This window comes from Syngnathoides biaculeatus, chromosome 3 (genome assembly GCF_019802595.1).
Source record: "Syngnathoides biaculeatus isolate LvHL_M chromosome 3, ASM1980259v1, whole genome shotgun sequence".
NCBI classification, from domain to species: domain Eukaryota; kingdom Metazoa; phylum Chordata; class Actinopteri; order Syngnathiformes; family Syngnathidae; genus Syngnathoides; species Syngnathoides biaculeatus.
The window spans coordinates 2,200,144-2,222,247 of record NC_084642.1 but is presented as its reverse complement, the minus strand read 5'-3'; the positions used below and the strand labels follow the sequence as shown (position 1 = coordinate 2,222,247).

Sequence of the window (22,104 nt, the reverse complement as noted above, 5' to 3'; positions counted from 1 at the left end):
TCTTTCATTAACTGACGTGTAGAAGAGCTCCTTTGTTGCCAAAGACCTCATCTTTGATTTTGAATAAAGTTACGCGCGGCTTGTGAAGGACGAGATTTGCCTGCGATGTGTCGGAAAAATGTCCATCGGGTTTGTTGTCTTTGACCAAAAACGACATTGCGTTGTCCGTTCATCGGGCAATCTCGCTTTTCAAAAAACAAGTACCTTAAGTTCAATGCTGACCCTGAATTCTCTTTGATTTTGAAGAAGAAAAAAAACCCACAATCGTGACGTGAACTACTGTAATTCCCAGCATACAGAGCGCACCTCACCCAGTACATTTGTAAAGGAAATACCGTTTGGTACATACATATGCCGCAGCCGTGGAAAAGCCGCAAGTGCCCACACTGAAACACGAGATATTTACAAAGAAAGACTGTACACGGAGAGTTTAACGCTAGCGCCGCTGCGCTAACGCTATGCTCGTGCCGCCGCGCTAACAGGGCTGGTTAAAAAAAAAAAAAAAACACACAGTGGTAAAAATCACTGAGATACAGCAGTAACAGGGCCGGACTGGTAAAAGTTACTTCCTTGGCACATATATTCCACCGGTCTCACTCTTACCTCTTCCGCTCGCCCTTGCGACCGTTAGGTAAAAATGCACAAATGAGCCGCATCGCCGCATAAGCCTCACGGTTGAAAGCGTGTGAAAAAAGTCGCGGTTTATAGGCCGGAAATGACGGTAATCGACATTGCGCAGGACATCAAACTCCGCGAGAATTCAACCCTGCGCATCTTTCGGTCGTGCGCCCGACTGGGATGACAGTTAAAGAATATCAAATGAGACTCTTTGTCTGTGTCTGTTTTTTTTTTTTTTTTTTTTTGTCCGTTAGGAGGTTTGTGGCTCAAATCCGGCCTCGCCTCGCCTCGCCTCGCCATCCATCAGCGGGCGAAGACGTTTGAGTGCCAAGTAATGACGCGCGACGCCTCGCAGGCGTGTCGACGCCTCGCTAAATAAGATCCATTTAGCCCGGCTGTCGGGGCGACGCCCCCCGACAACGACTTGAACCGTTGGAAATGACGCAAATAGAAATAGTGCACGAAAAAGGCTTCATCAAAGCTTTATGTACTCGACTGAGAAAGCTTGAAGTACCGCTCGTACTCGCGTATACGCGAATATTTAGTGTTAACGTTTAGTCGCGCTTCCATCCGCACATCCGTGCAACAACAAAGCTATCGCGTGTGTAGCGGCGTCACGTATGCAAAAAACAAAAAAAACGAATAAAGCAAGAAAGGAATCAAACAAAAGGGCGAGTTGGGGGCGACGCCGGGCGAGGGGGGCGCGAGGGGGGGGCGAGCTAACAGAGAGACCTTTGATTTCTGCAAATAGACGACGGCGACAACAACAACGCCGTCCTTGTGGGAGGTAATAAACTTTTTTCCACGCCATCACGCCGCACGGAAGATCTCCACACGCCACGGAGAGACCATTTTGTGTGTGTGTGTTACTTCCTGTTGGTTTGTTTACACCGCCATTGTCCCACCACTTTCACAGCAGCCTAGCTATCTAATGATGCATTTAGCGCTAGCATTAAGCGGTGCAGTGAGGGGAGGGAGGGAGGGAGGTGGGGTGAGGTGGGGGGGGGGAGGGGGCCGGGGTTTGTGAGAGGGTCCCATTGACAACCGGTCACAATGGTGGAGGGGGAGACAAAAAAAAAAGTGTGCGTCATCTTCTGGAGAGCGGAGGGACACCCACCCATGAGAAGAAAAGATGGGGGACAATGCTTGCACGCGATACATAAACAATCATTAAAAATGTGAAAATGACGACAAAGAGGCATGGGAGTCGCGCAAACCGGCGCGATGTCGCAGATCATATTTATCCTATTTTGCAGGCAAGCTTCAATTTTAAATATTCCCGATTTCGGCGTAGTACCTCGTCGCGCCACAACATGTGGGGCAGCACTGAGCTTACCGGATGCAAATGAAGCGGAACGAACGGCAAGAGGGAAAAGGTGAGGAAGATAATACAATACGCGTGTCAGCGTTAAGCTAGCGGACTTTCCACTGGATGAAATGAAAGTTAGTTAGTTGAACATTTCGGTGGTATTTGGGTATTTTTTTCTAATTGCATTTAAAATTGGCACCCCCCCCCCCCCCCGCAGGACATTTTTCGCTGGGCGTGGGGCCACTCATTTATTATGACTGGAGAATTCATGAATATGCGGATTGCTCGCGTCTCCCCCTCGCTCGCACTGCGGTCCCGTGGCCACTCCCACCGCACTTTGGTCGTATCACGGCGCTTGTCCTGCATTCTTCCTCTCCTGTCCTTGTCCTGTCCTTCCCTCAAAGGGTGTCGCACGACTGCGCCGTACAACGTTCATATCTAGCGTGTCATTGTTTTAGATTTACATTCCTCATCTTGTTTACAGTTAGAGTTAAGGCTTCCGTTGCCTTCTTTACTCTGGAAACTTTGTTCTGTTCGACTTATCAACTCTGATTCTCAATGAATATCGATTACAACACGAAGAAACCAGAGGAGCGGCTTAAAAACTGTGACACAGGAAAACTGTTCCAGCATGAATGAGTTTACATAATTTAGTGCAGTTGTCACGAACCTCCGGTACGGGGGCGGGGGGCGGAACCAAATGAAGGACTCCGACACGAGGGCATGACGTTAGGCGTACTTTTATCCAAAGGTGAGGTCATACCCGGTGCAAGTAGTCCGAGAAGTCAGAGGCGCAACAACGCTCCAAAAGACATGCAGCAAGGTCTGATGAACTTGGAAACATGAACTAAGACGGGACTAAACTATGGTGGCACAGAATAGCTGTGACGAGGAACGCTCACACTACACTTTCTCTCGGTGGTGGAGAAAGCAACTCACTAACTCAAGGCAACGAACTGGCAAATGCCAGTGACAAAAACCCCAACTGAAATGCCCGTCTAATGACAGTTTTTACGCAGCTTGAAATGATGAGCAGAGCCCTCTACGTGGCCGCGTCGCGTCACTTCGGCACGGAGATCAGCACAGCTTTTGAGTAGAAGATGAAGATGAGCGGGCGATTTCTACTTGTTCCGTCCATTACGAGCCAGGGAAATTCCAACGTGTCGGAAGTCGGACAAGATTCGGAACTTGACACTCAAACAGGGAACGTGCGTATGGATGGGCTGAAGATAGTAAAAGTAAAATTTAAATTTTGTGACGTGATCGTGACAAAAGATGACGCAGGATAGCGAAATGTAAGAAAGCCACACTCGGGTCACGTGGCGCGTTAGCGTAGCCTAAGGAGTATTATTTTTAGTTTTGTCTATAAATGAATTCTTATTAGCCTCCCTTGCATTGCGAAGGTTAAAAAAAAACCACCTTTATCAATTTCAATTCGAAATGATACATTTCAACCTGAAACAGTTGTAAATAGTGGATAGAAATACATATTGCAGTTCCGTCCAGAGAAGGAAAAAAATCTTAATGATGCTTTTTAGCCACCAGCGCCAACGGCCTCTCTCTCTCTCTCTCTCTCTCTCTCTCTCTCTCTCTCTCTCTCCTCTCTCTCTCTCTTTCCGTGCGGTTCGCTACGCCTGTCGGGCGGCTATTAGCGGCGCACTTGAACCGCCGACAACAAAGAGCGGGAGAAAGATGGCCGCCTTAATTGTGCGTCTTTAGTCACGCAAACGTTGAGCCTCGTCGCCGCCGTGGTCGCCGGGGTCGCCCTCCGCGGCTCACAAGGTCAATTTATGATGTCCCCCCCCCACCCCACCCCCCCGGCCTCCTTTTAACACTCACGTAATGAGGACATTTTACACTTTAAATTAATATAGAATAACTGTGTATCATGTACAGCCTGAAATCTTTTACATTTTATTCCTTTAAAAAGTATAGCGGCATAAGTGAACTAGTACATCGAAATGATCATCTTTTCTCTTTTCTTCATTAACCAAAAAACTGTATAATACGCGTATTTAAAAGCGGAATAGTATGTTTCGGTTTGTTAATTATACAATAATTACATTTTGTGCAATTAGTTAATATTTTAAATTTTCATATTTTTTTCAGATTTTGTTATAGATTATTTTTTTTCAATTGCACTGGGTTGTTAAACAGTTGAGAATAGTAAAACTATTTTTAAAATGTATTTTGTATTTTCTTTTCATTTTTTCAATGTATTTTGTGTTTTTTTCATTTTTTTTCAGATTTTGTTATAAATTATTTTTTTCAATTGCACTGGGTTGTTAAACAATTGAGAATTGTAAAACTATATTAAAAGAGTCAAATTTTTTGTTTGTCTTTGTTGAACTTGTTTTTGTTGTAAATGTGTCATGTGTTGTAAATGTTTCATTTTTTCTGATTTTGTTATAAATTATTTCTTGAATTATTTATTTTTAAATTGCTGTGGGTTGTTAGACAATTGAGAAAAGTAAAACTATTTTTAAAATGTATTTTGTATTTTTTTCACTTCAAAAAAATTTTTTTTCAATTGCAATGGGTTGTTAAACAATTGAGAATAGTAAAACCATTTTAAAAGAGTCTAATCTTTGTTTATATTTTGGAACTTGTTTTTGTTGTAAATGTTTCATTTTTTTTCAGATTTTGGTATAATTTATTGATTGAATTATTTTTTTCCATTGCACTGGGTTGTTAAACAATTGAGAATAGTAAAACTATTTTAAAAGAGTCAAATTTTTCGTTTATATTTGTTGAACTTGTTTTTGTTGCAAATGTTTCATTTTCTTCAGATTTTGGTATAGTTTGGTATTTATTGATTGAATTATTTTTTAAATTGCACTGGGTTGTTAAACAACTGAGAATAGTAAAACTATTTTAAAAGAGTCAAATTTTTTGTTTATATTTGTTGAATTTGTGTTTTTATAAATGTTTCTTTTTTCAGATTTTGTTATAATTTATTGATTGAATTTTTTTTTTTCCATTGCACTGGGTTGTTAAACAATTGAGAAAAGTAAAACTATTTTTTTTTAAGTTTGTTTCACTTGTTTTTGCTGTAAACGTGTTTTACACAAAACTCTTTCCGACGATGTCCGAAGAACGCGACGGGAACTTATTTTTTGTCAGCGGAATCCCGACTGAAGTCGCTCGCAGGCTGAACGGGGGGAAAAAAGAAGAAAAAAAAAAAAGAGAACAAGATTTGTGCTCGAATGCATGAAATCCCAAAGAAATATTATTGCAAAGAGCAACTGAGACTGCGTAAAGTTGATGCACAAAGAAAAAGGCGCCGGGCATTGATCGCTGGGGCCCTAAAGCTATTATCATGATCTAATTAGCTTGAACATACGTCTGTGTCACGGCCCGGTACAAGGCCGACTCGTCCCCGATTCCACGCTGTCACTGCCTCGGCCGAGGCTAAATATAGCACGCACGCAGTTTGAGTTTAAAGTATTATTATTATACCTGCAGGAAGTGAGGGCGAAGGTGGACAAAAGTAATTGCGGCCCAAAAGTGGGTCTGGAAAAAAAAGTATCGGGACACGTGCGAGTCGGGGAAAGTCAATCAAACGGGGGATTTTGGACAAAAGTATTGGGACACCGACGAGCGGTGAAACGGGAAACGCCGCGGCGCAAAAGTACGAGGAAAAGGCGGAAAAAAAAAAAAAAAAAGGAAACGTGGAAAGAAAGACGGAAGAAAAATCTAAAGTATTGGGAACCTCCAGGAAGCGTTACAAAAGCTTCCTGCACAAAAGTACGAGGGCGCGTGAAAAGTGGCTGTGGACGGAAAGAAAGAAAGAAAGAAGAAGAAAGAAAAAGAAAGAAAGAAAGAGGAAATCTTAAAGTATTAGGAACGTCCAGGAAGCGTTACAAAAGCTTCCTGCACAAAAGTATTGGGACAGCAACGAGCGGTCAAACGGGAAACACGACGGCGCAAAAGTACGAGGAAAAGGCCAAAAGTGGCTGTGGAAAGAAGAAGAAAGAAAGAAAGAAAGAAAGAACGAAAGAAAGAAGAGGAAATCTTAAAGTATTGGGAGCGTCCAGGAAGCGTTACAAAAGCTTCCTGCACAAAAGTATTGGGACAGCAACGAGCGGTCAAACGGGAAACACGACGGCGCAAAAGTACGAGGAAAAGGCCAAAAGTGGCTGTGGAAAGAAAGAAAGAAAGAAAGAAAGAAAGAAGAAAGAAAGAAAGAAAGAAAAGAAAGAAAGAAAGAAGAGGAAATCTTAAAGTATTGGGAGCGTCCAGGAAGCGTTACAAAGCTTCCTGCACAAAAGTATTGGGACACCACCGAGCACGAGGACGCGTGAAAAATGGCTGTGGACAAAAAGGAAATGTGGAAAGAAAGAAAGAAAGAAGAAACGAAAGAAAGAAAGGGAACGTCCAGGAAGTGTGATAAGGCTTTCTGCACAAAAGTATTGGGACAGCTGAAAAACGCGAGAAACGTGAGCGTTTTGACGCCTCGATGCATATATTACACGTGGCGGCAATTCAAATGCATGAACTCATCCAAGCTGCCGCCGATTCCTTTCGGCATCCTGATCCGAGCGCGTCTCAAGATTTTCCCCTCCGGCGAGCGTCGTCCATTAGCACCGACGCTATATTTAAAACACCTCATTGATTACGGGCGTCTTATCCGGGCTGCCCGCTCGACCGCGTATTATTTCCCAGCATGATTAGCGACGGCGTGCGAGTTGGGGTGGGGGGGGGGGGGGGCGCACGCACACACACACACACAAATTCACCTGCACCATTTGCTGATTTCCTTTTACAGTTGTGATGGCAAATATGATGTCTATTCGCAAGTGTCGAGGGCCGGTGGAAGAAAGCACCCCCCCCCCCCGACCCCTCCCTTCCCCATCCCGCCCTCGTTTGATTGATATGTGAAATCCGTCTCCCTCGGCGGTCGCCGCGAGTACGTGTGAAAGGTGCTCATTGTGGAGTGGAGACCACTTTGTCAGGAAACAATCGAGGAAAGCCTTAAAAAAAAAGCCTCTCATTGTGCCGGAACTTTAATTTTGCGTGTGAGGTCATTTTAATCCTAATGAATTTTCATAGCGGCGGCCGCGACGAGTTCAATGGCCGGCCCCCGAATAGGACGCGGAAGAATGGGAAGCCACCCACGGGCCCCGGCGACGAGGCCGCACTTAACAGCGGGGCCGGGGAGCGCCGTCCCCTTTTGTCCGGCTTAAATGCGCCCCCACAAAGGACGTCGCCCCCGATTGGCGCTTTTTAAACTCGCCGCCGCTCGGGATAAACATCATCGAAACCTCATTGCGTCGACTTTGAGATTTTCAGCTCTCTCGGGCGGACATCAAATGCACTTTGACCTTCGCGGGTGAACCGAACTCGCTGACCGGCGGCACTTTTGACAGGGTCGCGGCTGAGACGTCATCATGCGCGAATGGTGGATTTATGTGCTTAAAAAAAAAAAAAAAAAAAAAATGAGTACTTTCTTCTGTCAGCAGAAAATGAAAATTCTTTTTCGGTCCTTTCAGCAAAAAAAAAAAAAAAAAAAAAAAAAGCAAACTCAGACTCATTTTCAAAGGCGTCGTCGCGCTTTCTTTTTAGCGTTTGCTTTGGTGTAAAACAACAAAAACAAGAGCGAGAAAGTACCTGCGACGGCGAACTGAGCCTTCGCCATCTAGCGTGACGTCTTCTCTGCTCATATCGCACGACGCCGTTGGAGCGTGAGGTCACGTGACCTGTCCGACTCGCGACATTTGTCTCGCTCGCTCATAATCGAGATGACGGGTCGGCGCTCTGAAATCGGAAGCAAGGCCGCCATCTGCAGGGCTCGGCCGGTCACGACGCCGCTTTGCAAAGCCGAATGTGACGCACAAGCTGCGCACTTTGTAATTTTCGCGCATGCTCGGACGACGTTCTCGCAAGCAAAATTCACAGCCGACGTCGGGTGGCCCGACTTTTTCCATCACGTCTTTGGTGACGTGTCCGACGTTTCTCCGTTGCGACCTGCCGATGACACGCGAGTTTGGATCCGGAACGCGTGGCGCCACTTCCCTCGAAGGAATCCACTTCTTGTCGTATTTTCATTTTTTCCTCCCTTTCAGATTATGCATTTTGTTTATTATTCTAAAATAATGACGTAGCAACCCTGTCCCTTTTTTTTCCATGAATTTTCTTAACTATTTCAATTTTATTCTCATAACTTGGGATGGGCGCTACACAAAACGGACAACAGTTCAAAAAATAAACTTGACTTAAAAATATAAAGTTGATGCGGCTGACTTAATTGTTTAAAGGTGTGTTGACACAAGAATATTGGGTAAAGTCAATTTTTATGATCTGCATGCAACAACTTTGGAACTAGCGGCTTAGCTAGCATGGCACCGCTATTTATTTTCCCAAATAGCGCCGCTGATGAGCTGTTTTTGCCGGCGATTCTGCATCGCGACTTGACAAAGTTTCCAGCTTGTCAGTTTGACTTTGCTTGTGGCTCATTAGCATTGTGGCTAAATGCGACGCGCGTCTGGTTTTGGACCGCGGCGGGGTGCTAGCGTCCATAATGCTTATTTATGTAGCACGTAGCCGAGAGCGGCAGGGGGTCCTGGCCGCCGTCCTCCACGAGAGCGTCTTCTTTTTCGTGCCTGATGATTTTTTTCTCCCCCCCCCCCCCCCTCCCTCTGTGCTTCCGATGAAAATAAACTTGTTTGTGATCATGTCCCGAAAATAACGACGTAGGAGACGGCGCGTAGCACTTTTTGGTTAGCCGCCGTTTCTGGTGGCGGGCCAAACAAGAAAGAAAAACGATTTATTTTTTTTTTTTAAAAAAGAGTTTTCTTCACCTGCTTCCCGTTTTCTGGAAGTGTCAGCAGCTTTAATTCTGATCTTTTCAGATCTGTGATTCTTCTCTTCCCGTTGACAGGAAGATTTCAAACCGAAAGAAAGTTATTTTCCCACTTGATTTATGTTTATGAATTGATATTTTTTAAAGTGATTTTAGGCACTTTTGCGCCATTTTATTTTTTAGAATGTGTAATAATATGAATAAGTGTGGTAACTTTTCAATATTTAATTTACTGACTAAGAGAAAAGAAAGAAAGAAAAATGAGAAACATTTAATAAAAATCATTTGAATTTAAAAAACTTAAATCACATTTTTTTAAAATAGCAATCATAATGGAGAAGAATGGCAATTTTGTTTGGGCAGAAAAAAATGTTATTTTCGAAATGAAATTAGTACATTATGTTCTTTTTTTTTAAAAAAAAAAAAAAGCCTTTTTTTTTTTCCAAATATTATTTCAACTTCTCTTTCACATTATCCCAACTTTCTTCCCTGACGTGCCAATGAGCCTGTGTGGAAATTCATAATTACAATGACTTTTAAGAAAGTTATCTTTATTTTTTTTTCTAACATCCTAACTGAATTCATCGTATGACAACGAGGAATGAATGAGCATCGGCAAAAGTGAATTTATGAATTGCTTGTTATTTTTCATCCATCCATTTTCTTTGGGAGTGCCGGAGCCTATCCCAGCTGTCGACAGGCAGGAGGCGGGGTACACCCTGAACCGGTCGCCAGCCAATCACAGGGCACATGGAGACAAACAGCCGCACTCACAATCACACCTACGGGCAATTTGGAGTGTTCAATTAATGTTGCGTGGTTTTCTTTTGGCGGGGGTTGAAAACCGGAGTGCCCAGAGAAAAGCCACGCAGGCACGGGGAGAAGATGCAAACTCCGCACAGGCGGTTCAGGGATCGAACCCGGGACCTCAGAACTGTGAGGCCAACCCTTTACCAGCTGTTCCGCCGTGCCGCCTGTTTTTTTTTTTTTTTCAATAAAATGAAATTAACTGGTGGTGCAGCTGTAGAGAGAACTAGGTTCAAATCCCGGCTCCGCCCGTGTGGCGCTTGCACGTTCTCCCCGCGCCGGCACGGCTTTTCTTCGCTTTCCTCCCAAGTCCCAAAAACGCGCGTTGATTGGGGGCTCTAAATTGCCCATAGGTGTGATCGGTTGTTGGTGTTTCTGTGCCCTGCGATCGGCTGGCGACCAGTTCAGGTTGGACTCCACCTCCTGCCCGATGACAGCCGGGATTAGCTCCAGCACTGCCGGGACCCCTATGAGGATAAGCGGCTCACATGACGGATGGGCGGTTGAAAATGAACTTGAATGGTGCCTTGAAATACGGCAATTTGTTGGGTGACGAAACAAAAAAATAAAATAAATTCCTGATACTGGTTAAAAGTTCTGCTCGCCGTCGAGTGAGCGGCGCCAAGCCACAGTCAAAACTCCCAAAAATTGAAGGCGGGGCTCAATGGCATCTGGAGGCACCGCCGTATATTTCAAATGAATTAAATCATATTCTGGAATTTGTTTCTGCGGTACTTTTGGAATCCGCTCAATATAACGAATCTCGTTCAAAATGGGATTTTTCACGTTTTTCTTCCGTTATTCCCATTTTATTTCCACGACTGCGTGGCGACGTTCCCTTTCGCCGACAGGAAATTCATTTGGTGTTCAAAACAAAAACACCGTTTTGCATTTTTTTTTTTTTTATATATGAAGTAAACGTGAGAATATGATTTCTGCGTCGCGATCCGGTTGGTGCGTCGGCCGCCATTACACCGTGTACCTAATGAAGTGTCCGCCGCATATATTTTAATTAAGGCGACTTCCTGCTCGTTAGCCAAGCATTTGGACTTTTTTATTTGCGCCACTTAGCCGCACTTACGTGACAACTAATTACCGCGCGTGAAATATGGCTTACTTATCTGCAGATTTTTTTTTTGGTGCTTAAAAAATAAATAAATAAATAAAAAAATAGCGACGCTATTAAAGAGTTTTTTTTTTTTTTTTTTATATTTCTTCCTCAAAGTGAAGCCCGTTGTCGCCGAGTATGTAGGTCACATGGCAGCGCGGTGCGACTATTGGACGCGGGCTTAGCTCGCTGTTTGTCGACTATTAAACAATTGTGCCGACTCAGCGCTTCTTTTTCACACAGCTGTGCCACTGAATGGGGGGGGGGGAGAATTCACCTCTCACACACACACACACACACATAGGAAAACACACACTCCATTTCACACGTCTTTGTACAGCAACCTGTTAGCATAAAACATCCATGTTTCCCGTAAAAAGACGGCCGCCGCGACCCGGAGGTAAACTCCCTGACCCGATGAGTCTTTACTCCCCTTTTGCGCTGACTATTGAAGAGCGACTTTTTCCCTTGGGGTTTTTTTTCCTTTGCTAGCTTCTTTGTAGCTATCGGGGTGAAAAAGTTACTGAACTGTTGTTGTGCGTGAAAAACAGAAGATTTTACGGGTCAAGATTTGGAAAAATGCCGATTTTCGCCTTCACAAATATATTGAAACCGGACATAAATGTGCATATTTTGAACATTTTTGTCTATATCTGTTAGACAGAACACGGCAAATGAAACGTGTCACGTTTCCTGCAATCTTGCGCGATGCCGTGTTGCTGCGTAAAACTGCGGCCAGACATCCTACTTCAACGGGTTGTGCGTGAAAAACAGAAGATTTTACGGGTCAAGATTTGGAAAATGCCGATTTTAGCCTTCACAAATATATTAAAACTGGACATAAACGTGCATATTTTGACCATTTTTGTCTAAATCTGTGACAGACAGAACACAGCAAATGAAACGCGTGATGTTTTTGGCAATCTGACTGCGCGATGCCGTGTCTCTGCGTAAAACTGTGGCCAAACACGACATCCTACTTCAACGGGTTTTGCGTGAAAAACAAAAGATTTTACGGGTCAAGATTTGGAAAAATGCCGATTTTAGCCTTCACAAATATTTTAAAACTGGACATTAACGTGCATATTTTGAGCATTTTTGTCTATATTTGTTGAAGAGAGAATATGGCAAATGAAAGGCGTCACGTTTCCTGCAATCTGACTGCGCGATGCCGTGTCTCTGTGTAAAACCGCGGCCAGACACGACATCCTACTTCAACGGGTTGTGCGTGAAAAACAAATGATTTTACGGGTCAGGATTTGGAAAAATGCCGATTTTCGCCTTCACAAAAATAACGAAACCGGACATAAACGTGCATATTTTGAGCATTTTTGTCTATATCTGTTACAAACAGAAGACGGCAAATGAAACGTGCCATGTTTCCTGCAATCTGCGCGATGCCGAGTTGCTGCGTAAAACTGTGGCCAGACACGACATCCTCCTTCAACGGGTTGTGCGTGAAAGGCGGTGGCCAATAAAGCCCCCGTGCACCCCCACCCCACCCCCACCCCATGCTAGTCCTTGCCAAGCGTGCCAGGGGGGCGCACCTGCTCGGATGGCGAGGGTGGCAAAGGACTGCCGCCTTAAAAATAGAAAAAGGATGACGGGGGGGTGGGGACACGTGCGTTTACGTATTGAAGCGTTACCACTCAACCGCGCACCCCCAGCAACGAAGCCCCTTCAACACACGCCCCAAGTAGCAAATGAACCCAGATGGTGATTGATTTTTCAAGTGTTGACATCCCTGCTTGAGAAACATCCCTTGTATGCACACGCACACGCTTTCTTTGTGTCGAACAAGTCAGGCGGGCAAAAATCATACCTTCATCGCCGCCGCCGCCGCCATCATCATCGTCATCATCCTCCATGCGAATGCAAACAGCCGCCATTGATTGACTGAATCGTAAATACACAAACACCTGACTGACACTGATTAAAAGGGACTTTTGTTATTTTCAAGAAAATCACTTTTTCTCCTCGTCGTCGGCGGCGTTAAAATTGTCGGTGTGACCTGACAGCGGGACGAGGAAAATGATCTGCGGGAAATACATAGGTAAATAAAATCGGCTCGCTCTCTGGCCGCGTCGAGCGCCTCCAATTAAATTTGTCAACAAACCGCAGCGCCGGGGGAAGACGACGAGTCCAAGGCAGAAGATGCGAGCGACGATTTGCCGCGCGCTAACCCGTCACCTTGAGCTTCAGGAGCTTCGCTGCGACGCTTTAGGAACAAACGCGTCGCGCAAACACGTCAGGCAGCCGAGAAGATTCAAAAGCCACGCGGAATTCACATCTTTAGGATTATTGATTTAGGGTACATTTCAAAAGCTAAAACCGAAATCGATTATCTCCGTTTTGTTGTTATTTAGTTGAAGGAAAGTTTGGCTCATCCAGTTTTTTAGAACTCTTTGTCATCTGGAGACACTGCTACATCTACAGTAACTGTGTGTCATGTGCAGAGCTACGATAGTCAAAACGAAAATTCTGGAAAATCGAATCCAAGGGTAGCATAAACGGGCTGAACAGGAGGGGTCCGAGGATTGACCCTTGAGGGACCCCATTTGGGATTACCATTTGTTGCTTTGTCAATAACACTAAAAAAGCACTTTAACTATCCGTCAAAACGTTGTGTATAACAGTTTCTATATAGAAAATATTTTGTGGCTCACTCAGGGCCCCGTTAACTCGATTTTTGTCTGAACTACATGATACGCATATGCAAATAATTGGTACATAAATTGCAAGGGGGTGGGTGGAGGTGGCATTCTAAAAACACCCCTGCCAGGACAAAATGTTTTGTCTCCCAAAAACAGACGGCGTGAAGCAAATCAAGAAAATAAATGGCGCTCTCGCGGCGACAAAACAGACAGAAGAGTTGCGTAAAGCTCAATGAGCCGCCGATGAATGAAGAGTGTGACGAATGAAGACAAAGGACAAGATGGCCTTGTTCTTCTTCTTCATCTCCATCCGTCTCCTGGAGGGCACGTTTAAGTGTTAAGGCATTTGGCCATTACGTGGCATTAACCTCATTACCAAACACTCCACGAGCCACCGGCACATCCAATTGATTTACAGCTGCCATTTTGTCGCGCCGCTCTCGATCAATTCTTAAACTCTTCCCCTTTACGGCTGCCGCTTTTTTTTTTTCCTTTCCTCTCCTCCGCTCCCGCTCGTCCTTAACGGCTTTTTAATTCCGAGCCGGCCGCCGTCGCCGCGCCGAAGCGGGAAAGTCCGGAGAGTCCCGGAAAGGGATCGCACGCGAAGGGATGCTAAACGATTCCGGGTTCAGGGTTTCGAAGCCGATCTTCCGATTTCAAGTTGAAAAGTAGGATTTCGGGACAGGCGGAGCGATTACGAGAAGGGTCCGGGTGAGAGTCTGAACGAGGTGGTGGTTTCAAAACTAGCGTACTCGGTGAAAGTGTGAATGTTTCAAGGCGGGGTCGGGTATTCAAGCGAAAATTTGAGTTTCAAAGTCGGGTTTCAAGAACTGATTAGGTTAGCCTTTCAAATCGGGTTTACGGTTTCAAGTTAAAGCTTCAAAATGCAGCACGGCGATGGCTTCAAAGTCAGGTTTCTAAGACCGGGAAAAGGATTTCAAATTGAGGGTTAGGGTTTCAAATTAAAGCTTCAAAATACAGCACGGCGATGGCTTCAAAGTCGGGTTTCTAAGACCGGGATAAGGATTTCAAATTCAGGTTTACGGTTTCAAGTTAAAGCCCCAAACTACGGTACGGTGATGGTTTTAAAGTCAGGTTTCTAAGACCGGGAAAATGATTTCAAATTGAGGGTTAGGGTTTCAAATTAAAGCTTCAAAATACAGCACGGCGATGGCTTCAAAGTCGGGTTTCTAAGACCGGGATAAGGATTTCAAATTCAGGTTTACGGTTTCAAGTTAAAGCCCCAAACTACGGTACGGTGATGGTTTTAAAGTCAGGTTTCTAAGACCGGGAAAATGATTTCAAATTGAGGGTTAGGGTTTCAAATTAAAGCTTCAAAATACAGCACGGCGATGGCTTCAAAGTCGGGTTTCTAAGACCGGGAAAAGGATTTCAAATTCAGGTTTAGGGTTTCAAATCGGGTTTACGGTTTCATGTTAAAGCTTCAAAATGCAGCACGGCGATTGCTTCAAAGTCGTGTTTCTAAGACCGGGAAAAGGATTTCAAATTGAGGGTTAGGGTTTCAAATTAAAGCTTCAAAATACAGTACGGCGATGGCTTCAAAGTCGTGTTTCTAAGACCGGGATAAGGATTTCAAATTCAGGGTTAGGGTTTCAAATCAGGTTTACGGTTTCAAGTTAAAGCTTCAAAATGCAGCACGGCGATGGCTTCAAAGTCGTGTTTCTAAGACCGGGAAAAGGATTTCAAATTGAGGGTTAGGGTTTCAAATTAAAGCTTCAAAATACAGCACGGCGATGGCTTCAAAGTCGGGTTTCTAAGACCGGGAAAAGGATTTCAAATTCAGGGTTAGGGTTTCAAATCGGGTTTACGGTTTCATGTTAAAGCTTCAAAATGCAGCACGGCGATGGCTTCAAAGTCGTGTTTCTAAGACCGGGAAAAGGATTTCAAATTGAGGGTTAGGGTTTCAAATTAAAGCTTCAAAATACAGTACGGCGATGGCTTCAAAGTCGTGTTTCTAAGACCGGGATAAGGATTTCAAATTCAGGGTTAGGGTTTCAAATCAGGTTTACGGTTTCAAGTTAAAGCTTCAAAATGCAGCACGGCGATGGCTTCAAAGTCGGGTTTCTAAGACCGGGAAAAGGATTTCAAATTGAGGGTTAGGGTTTCAAATTAAAGCTTCAAAATACAGCACGGCGATGGCTTCAAAGTCGGGTTTCTAAGACCGGGATAAGGATTTCAAATTCAGGTTTACGGTTTCAAGTTAAAGCCCCAAACTACGGTACGGTGATGGTTTTAAAGTCAGGTTTCTAAGACCGGGAAAATGATTTCAAATTGAGGGTTAGGGTTTCAAATTAAAGCTTCAAAATACAGCACGGCGATGGCTTCAAAGTCGGGTTTCTAAGACCGGGAAAAGGATTTCAAATTCAGGGTTAGGGTTTCAAATCGGGTTTACGGTTTCATGTTAAAGCTTCAAAATGCAGCACGGCGATTGCTTCAAAGTCGTGTTTCTAAGACCGGGAAAAGGATTTCAAATTGAGGGTTAGGGTTTCAAATTAAAGCTTCAAAATACAGTACGGCGATGGCTTCAAAGTCGTGTTTCTAAGACCGGGATAAGGATTTCAAATTCAGGGTTAGGGTTTCAAATCAGGTTTACGGTTTCAAGTTAAAGCTTCAAAATGCAGCACGGCGATGGCTTCAAAGTCGTGTTTCTAAGACCGGGAAAAGGATTTCAAATTGAGGGTTAGGGTTTCAAATTAAAGCTTCAAAATACAGCACGGCGATGGCTTCAAAGTCGGGTTTCTAAGACCGGGATAAGGATTTCAAATTCAGGTTTACGGTTTCAAGTTAAAGCCCCAAACTACGGTACGGTGATGGTTTTAAAGTCAGGTTTCTAAGACCGGGAAAATGATTTCAAATTGAGGGTTAGGGTTTCAAATTAAAGCTTCAAAATACAGCACGGCGATGGCTTCAAAGTCGGGTTTCTAAGACCGGGAAAAGGATTTCAAATTCAGGGTTAGGGTTTCAAATCGGGTTTACGGTTTCATGTTAAAGCTTCAAAATGCAGCACGGCGATTGCTTCAAAGTCGTGTTTCTAAGACCGGGAAAAGGATTTCAAATTGAGGGTTAGGGTTTCAAATTAAAGCTTCAAAATACAGTACGGCGATGGCTTCAAAGTCGTGTTTCTAAGACCGGGATAAGGATTTCAAATTCAGGGTTAGGGTTTCAAATCAGGTTTACGGTTTCAAGTTAAAGCTTCAAAATGCAGCACGGCGATGGCTTCAAAGTCGTGTTTCTAAGACCGGGAAAAGGATTTCAAATTGAGGGTTAGGGTTTCAAATTAAAGCTTCAAAATACAGCACGGCGATGGCTTCAAAGTCGGGTTTCTAAGACCGGGAAAAGGATTTCAAATTCAGGGTTAGGGTTTCAAATCGGGTTTACGGTTTCATGTTAAAGCTTCAAAATGCAGCACGGCGATGGCTTCAAAGTCGTGTTTCTAAGACCGGGAAAAGGATTTCAAATTGAGGGTTAGGGTTTCAAATTAAAGCTTCAAAATACAGTACGGCGATGGCTTCAAAGTCGTGTTTCTAAGACCGGGATAAGGATTTCAAATTCAGGGTTAGGGTTTCAAATCAGGTTTACGGTTTCAAGTTAAAGCTTCAAAATGCAGCACGGCGATGGCTTCAAAGTCGGGTTTCTAAGACCGGGAAAAGGATTTCAATTGAGGGTTAGGGTTTCAAATTAAAGCTTCAAAATACAGCACGGCGATGGCTTCAAAGTCGGGTTTCTAAGACCGGGATAAGGATTTCAAATTCAGGTTTACGGTTTCAAGTTAAAGCCCCAAACTACGGTACGGTGATGGTTTTAAAGTCAGGTTTCTAAGACCGGGAAAATGATTTCAAATTGAGGTTTAGGGTTTCAAATTAAAGCTTCAAAATGCAGCACGGCGATGGCTTCAAAGTCGTGTTTCTAAGACCGGGATAAGGATTTCAAATTCAGGGTTAGGTTTCAAATCAGGTTTACGGTTTCAAGTTAAAGCTTCAAAATGCAGCACGGCGATGGCTTCAAAGTCGTGTTTCTAAGACCGGGAAAAGGATTTCAATTGAGGGTTAGGGTTTCAAATTAAAGCTTCAAAATACAGTACGGCGATGGCTTCAAAGTCGTGTTTCTAAGACCGGGATAAGGATTTCAAATTCAGGGTTAGGTTTCAAATCGGGTTTACGGTTTCATGTTAAAGCTTCAAAATGCAGCACGGCGATGGCTTCAAAGTCGTGTTTCTAAGACCGGGAAAAGGATTTCAAATTGAGGTTAGGGTTTCAAATTAAAGCTTCAAAATACAGTACGGCGATGGCTTCAAAGTCGTGTTTCTAAGACCGGGAAAAGGATTTCAAATTCAGGGTTAGGGTTTCAAATCAGGTTTACGGTTTCAAGTTAAAGCTTCAAAATGCAGCACGGCGATGGCTTCAAAGTCGGGTTTCTAAGACCGGGAAAAGGATTTCAAATTGAGGGTTAGGGTTTCAAATTAAAGCTTCAAAATACAGCACGGCGATGGCTTCAAAGTCGGGTTTCTAAGACCGGGATAAGGATTTCAAATTCAGGTTTACGGTTTCAAGTTAAAGCCCCAAACTACGGTACGGTGATGGTTTTAAAGTCAGGTTTCTAAGACCGGGAAAATGATTTCAAATTGAGGGTTAGGTTTCAAATAAAGCTTCAAAATACAGCACGGCGATGGCTTCAAAGTCGGGTTTCTAAGACCGGGAAAAGGATTTCAAATTCAGGGTTAGGGTTTCAAATCGGGTTTACGGTTTCATGTTAAAGCTTCAAAATGCAGCACGGCGATGGCTTCAAAGTCGTGTTTCTAAGACCGGGAAAAGGATTTCAAATTGAGGGTTAGGGTTTCAAATTAAAGCTTCAAAATACAGTACGGCGATGGCTTCAAAGTCGGGTTTCTAAGACCGGGAAAAGGATTTCAAATTCAGGGTTAGGGTTTCAAATCAGGTTTACGTTTCATCAAGTTAAAGCTTCAAAATGCAGCACGGCGATGGCTTCAAAGTCGTGGTTTCTAAGACCGGGAAAAGGATTTCAAATTGAGGTTAGGTTTCAAATTAAAGCTTCAAAATACAGCACGGCGATGGCTTCAAAGTCGTGTTTCTAAGACCGGGAAAAGGATTTCAAATTGAGGGTTAGGGTTTCAAATTAAAGCTTCAAAATACAGTACGGCGATGGCTTCAAAGTCGGGTTTCTAAGACCGGGAAAAGGATTTCAAATTCAGGGTTAGGTTTCAAATCAGGTTTACGGTTTCAAGTTAAAGCTTCAAAATGCAGCACGGCGATGGCTTCAAAGTCGTGTTTCTAAGACCGGGAAAAGGATTTCAAATTGAGGGTTAGGGTTTCAAATTAAAGCTTCAAAATACAGCACGGCGATGGCTTCAAAGTCGGTTTCTAAGACCGGGAAAAGGATTTCAAATTCAGGGTTAGGGTTTCAAATCGGGTTTACGGTTTCATGTTAAAGCTTCAAAATGCAGCACGGCGATGGCTTCAAAGTCGTGTTTCTAAGACCGGGAAAAGGATTTCAAATTGAGGGTTAGGGTTTCAAATTAAAGCTTCAAAATACAGTACGGCGATGGCTTCAAAGTCGTGTTTCTAAGACCGGGATAAGGATTTCAAATTCAGGGTTAGGGTTTCAAATCAGGTTTACGGTTTCAAGTTAAAGCTTCAAAATGCAGCACGGCGATGGCTTCAAAGTCGTGTTTCTAAGACCGGGAAAAGGATTTCAAATTGAGGGTTAGGGTTTCAAATTAAAGCTTCAAAATACAGCACGGCGATGGCTTCAAAGTCGGGTTTCTAAGACCGGGAAAAGGATTTCAAATTCAGGGTTAGGGTTTCAAATCGGGTTTACGGTTTCATGTTAAAGCTTCAAAATGCAGCACGGCGATGGCTTCAAAGTCGTGTTTCTAAGACCGGGAAAAGGATTTCAAATTGAGGGTTAGGGTTTCAAATTAAAGCTTCAAAATACAGTACGGCGATGGCTTCAAAGTCGTGTTTCTAAGACCGGGATAAGGATTTCAAATTCAGGTTAGGGTTTCAAATCAGGTTTACGGTTTCAAGTTAAAGCTTCAAAATGCAGCACGGCGATGGCTTCAAAGTCGGGTTTCTAAGACCGGGAAAAGATTTCAAATTGAGGGTTAGGGTTTCAAATTAAAGCTTCAAAATACAGCACGGCGATGGCTTCAAAGTCGGGTTTCTAAGACCGGGATAAGGATTTCAAATTCAGGTTTACGGTTTCAAGTTAAAGCCCCAAACTACGGTACGGTGATGGTTTTAAAGTCAGGTTTCTAAGACCGGGAAAATGATTTCAAATTGAGGGTTAGGGTTTCAAATTAAAGCTTCAAAATACAGTACGGCGATGGCTTCAAAGTCGTGTTTCTAAGACCGGGATAAGGATTTCAAATTCAGGGTTAGGGTTTCAAATCAGGTTTACGGTTTCAAGTTAAAGCTTCAAAATGCAGCACGGCGATGGCTTCAAAGTCGTGTTTCTAAGACCGGGAAAAGGATTTCAAATTGAGGGTTAGGGTTTCAAATTAAAGCTTCAAAATACAGTACGGCGATGGCTTCAAAGTCGGGTTTCTAAGACCGGGATAAGGATTTCAAATTCAGGGTTAGGGTTTCAAATCAGGTTTACGGTTTCAAGTTAAAGCTTCAAAATGCAGCACGGCGATGGCTTCAAAGTCGTGTTTCTAAGACCAGGAAAAGGATTTCAAATTGAGGGTTAGGGTTTCAAATTAAAGCTTCAAAATACAGCACGGCGATGGCTTCAAAGTCGGGTTTCTAAGACCGGGAAAAGGATTTCAAATTCAGGGTTAGGGTTTCAAATCAGGTTTACAGTTTCAAGTTAAAGCCCCAAACTACGGTACGGTGATGGTTTTAAAGTCAGGTTTCTAAGACCGGGAAAAGGATTTCAAATTGAGGGTTAGGGTTTCAAAATTGGGATCCGAAGTGGGGTTAGCATTTCATGCCATGGGTACGGTTCCAAAGTAGGGTTCCAAATCGAGATCATAGTGTCAGTCTGCAGTTAATTAAGGTTTCAAGTAGGGCTTCTATCCAAGATTAGGGTTCCAAATTTGGGTGACGAGAACAGTTGGGGTTTCAAAGTTTCTTTTATTTTTAAGACTGGTTGAGGCCTTCAAAGTAAGGTTTCGAGTCAAGATCACACATTGGGGAAGCGTCGCGACAGGAAAGAATGGGGGAAAACTCCCGCTCCGATTGGCCGTCGTCTGACGCTCAATAGGAACGCTTTCAGCACCCCACCCCAGCCGCCCGTCTTCCATCGATCCGATCGCCCGTGTGGACTCGCGTTATCGTCATCGTCGTCATCGTCACTGAGGGATCGGGTGACACCCATCCCCCACCCCACCCCTCTTTCCTCGGCACTTTTCACACGTCAATAAAATACGAAGACTTTATGATTCACGTCCTCCGCGGCGAGCTCGCACCAACTCGACGAGACGCCCGCGAGGTCTGCGCAGTCTGACCCCGAAGGGAAAAAAAAATATTGGAAGCTTGCTACAGTTGGCTTTCAAAGACGGGCAGCGTGTCAAAAAGGGGACACTCGCAAAGTCAGGATTTGGGTTTGGAGACTGGGATTAGGTCAGGTGGGGATGGGTTAGGGTTAGGCCTTCAAAACTGGGTTTTGGTTTCAAACTAGGGTTAGGACTTCCTCGTAAACTTTCAAGTCACAGTTAGGGTTTCAAGACTTTGTTGGGATTTCAAACAAGGGGTAGGGGTTGAAGTCAGGGTTGGGGGTTTGGAGTGGGCTTTCAAGTCAGGAACAGGTTTTCGAGACTGGGTTTGAATCGGATGCAGGTTTCCAGTTAAGGATCAAGATTAGGGTTTCAAAACCGGGTTTTGGTTTCAAACTAGGATCAGGACTTCCTAGTAAACTTTCAAGTCACGGTTAGGGTTTCAAGACAGGGTTCGTGTTACAAGACTTTGTTGGGTTGAAGTTAGGGTTGGGGATTTAAAGTGGGCTTTCAAGTCAGGAATAGCTTTTCAAGGCTGGGTTTGGATCACGTGCGAGTTTCCAGTTAGGGATCAAGAATGGGGCAGGCTGGCTTTCAAGTCAGGATTTGGTTTCAAGACTAATTTAGCTTTTCAAGAAAGTTTGTAACTTTGGTTTCAAATCCTAAATTCTTAACGAGGGGCAACAGCTGAGATGTTTTAAGAGTGGGTCGTAGTTTTAAAGGGTCTCGGACTGGATTTTCAAGACAGCTTTAAGGTTACAAAGTTGCTCTTCAAAGGGAAACAAGGAAACGGGGTTCTAAAAATCAACACGCTATTTCGTGTCCGTAACGCAAACACGGACGCAGAAGGAAGTCCAGCAGAGGCGGCGGCGGTGGCGGCGGCGCTCCGCACGTCAACGCGAGCTGCTCATCCGCAGCCCGGTGAGAAGTTGCCGCGACGACGGCACACGCGCTTTGTGGGTTTTTTTTCCCTCTCTCGGCCGCGTCTGGAACGCCCAGCGAAGGCCCCGCGTTGCGTAAGCGTCTGGACGGCGTCGGCTAATGAGATTAAGCGGGACTTACGCGCCGATACGTTCGCGTTCCGCAGCGCCGAACCTCCAAAGCCGAACGCCGTGAAAAGCGGAACACGTCCCGGTCATTTCATTTCCTTTATTTAATAACAACTGTACTTAATTTCTCTTGGACTTTGTTTCGTGGGCGGCACGGTGGATAAGCTGGTTCTGAGGACCCGGGTTCAAGCTCGGAGCCCCGCCTGTGTGGAGTTTCCACGTTCTCCCCGTGCCTGCGTGGCTTTTCTCCGGGTTCTCCGGTTTCCTCCCACATCCCCAA

At 44.3% G+C, this 22,104-nt stretch overlaps 1 protein-coding gene across 11 annotated transcripts in view; it reads right to left on the bottom strand.

Annotated features, from left to right (window-relative positions):
- The window catches only part of znf536 (zinc finger protein 536), a 402,786-nt gene that overhangs the window by 182,689 nt on the left and 197,993 nt on the right, over positions 1–22,104 (bottom strand). Inside the window, exon 1 of one of the 11 annotated variants that reach the window (XM_061813502.1) lies at positions 12,467–12,532. The exons of the other annotated variants lie outside the window; for them this stretch is intronic. Coding sequence (XP_061669486.1) covers positions 12,467–12,505 — 39 coding nt within the window. The 5' untranslated portion in view covers positions 12,506–12,532. Of the gene's footprint in view, positions 1–12,466; positions 12,533–22,104 lie in introns of those variants that run through there. 11 annotated transcript variants of the gene reach the window in all.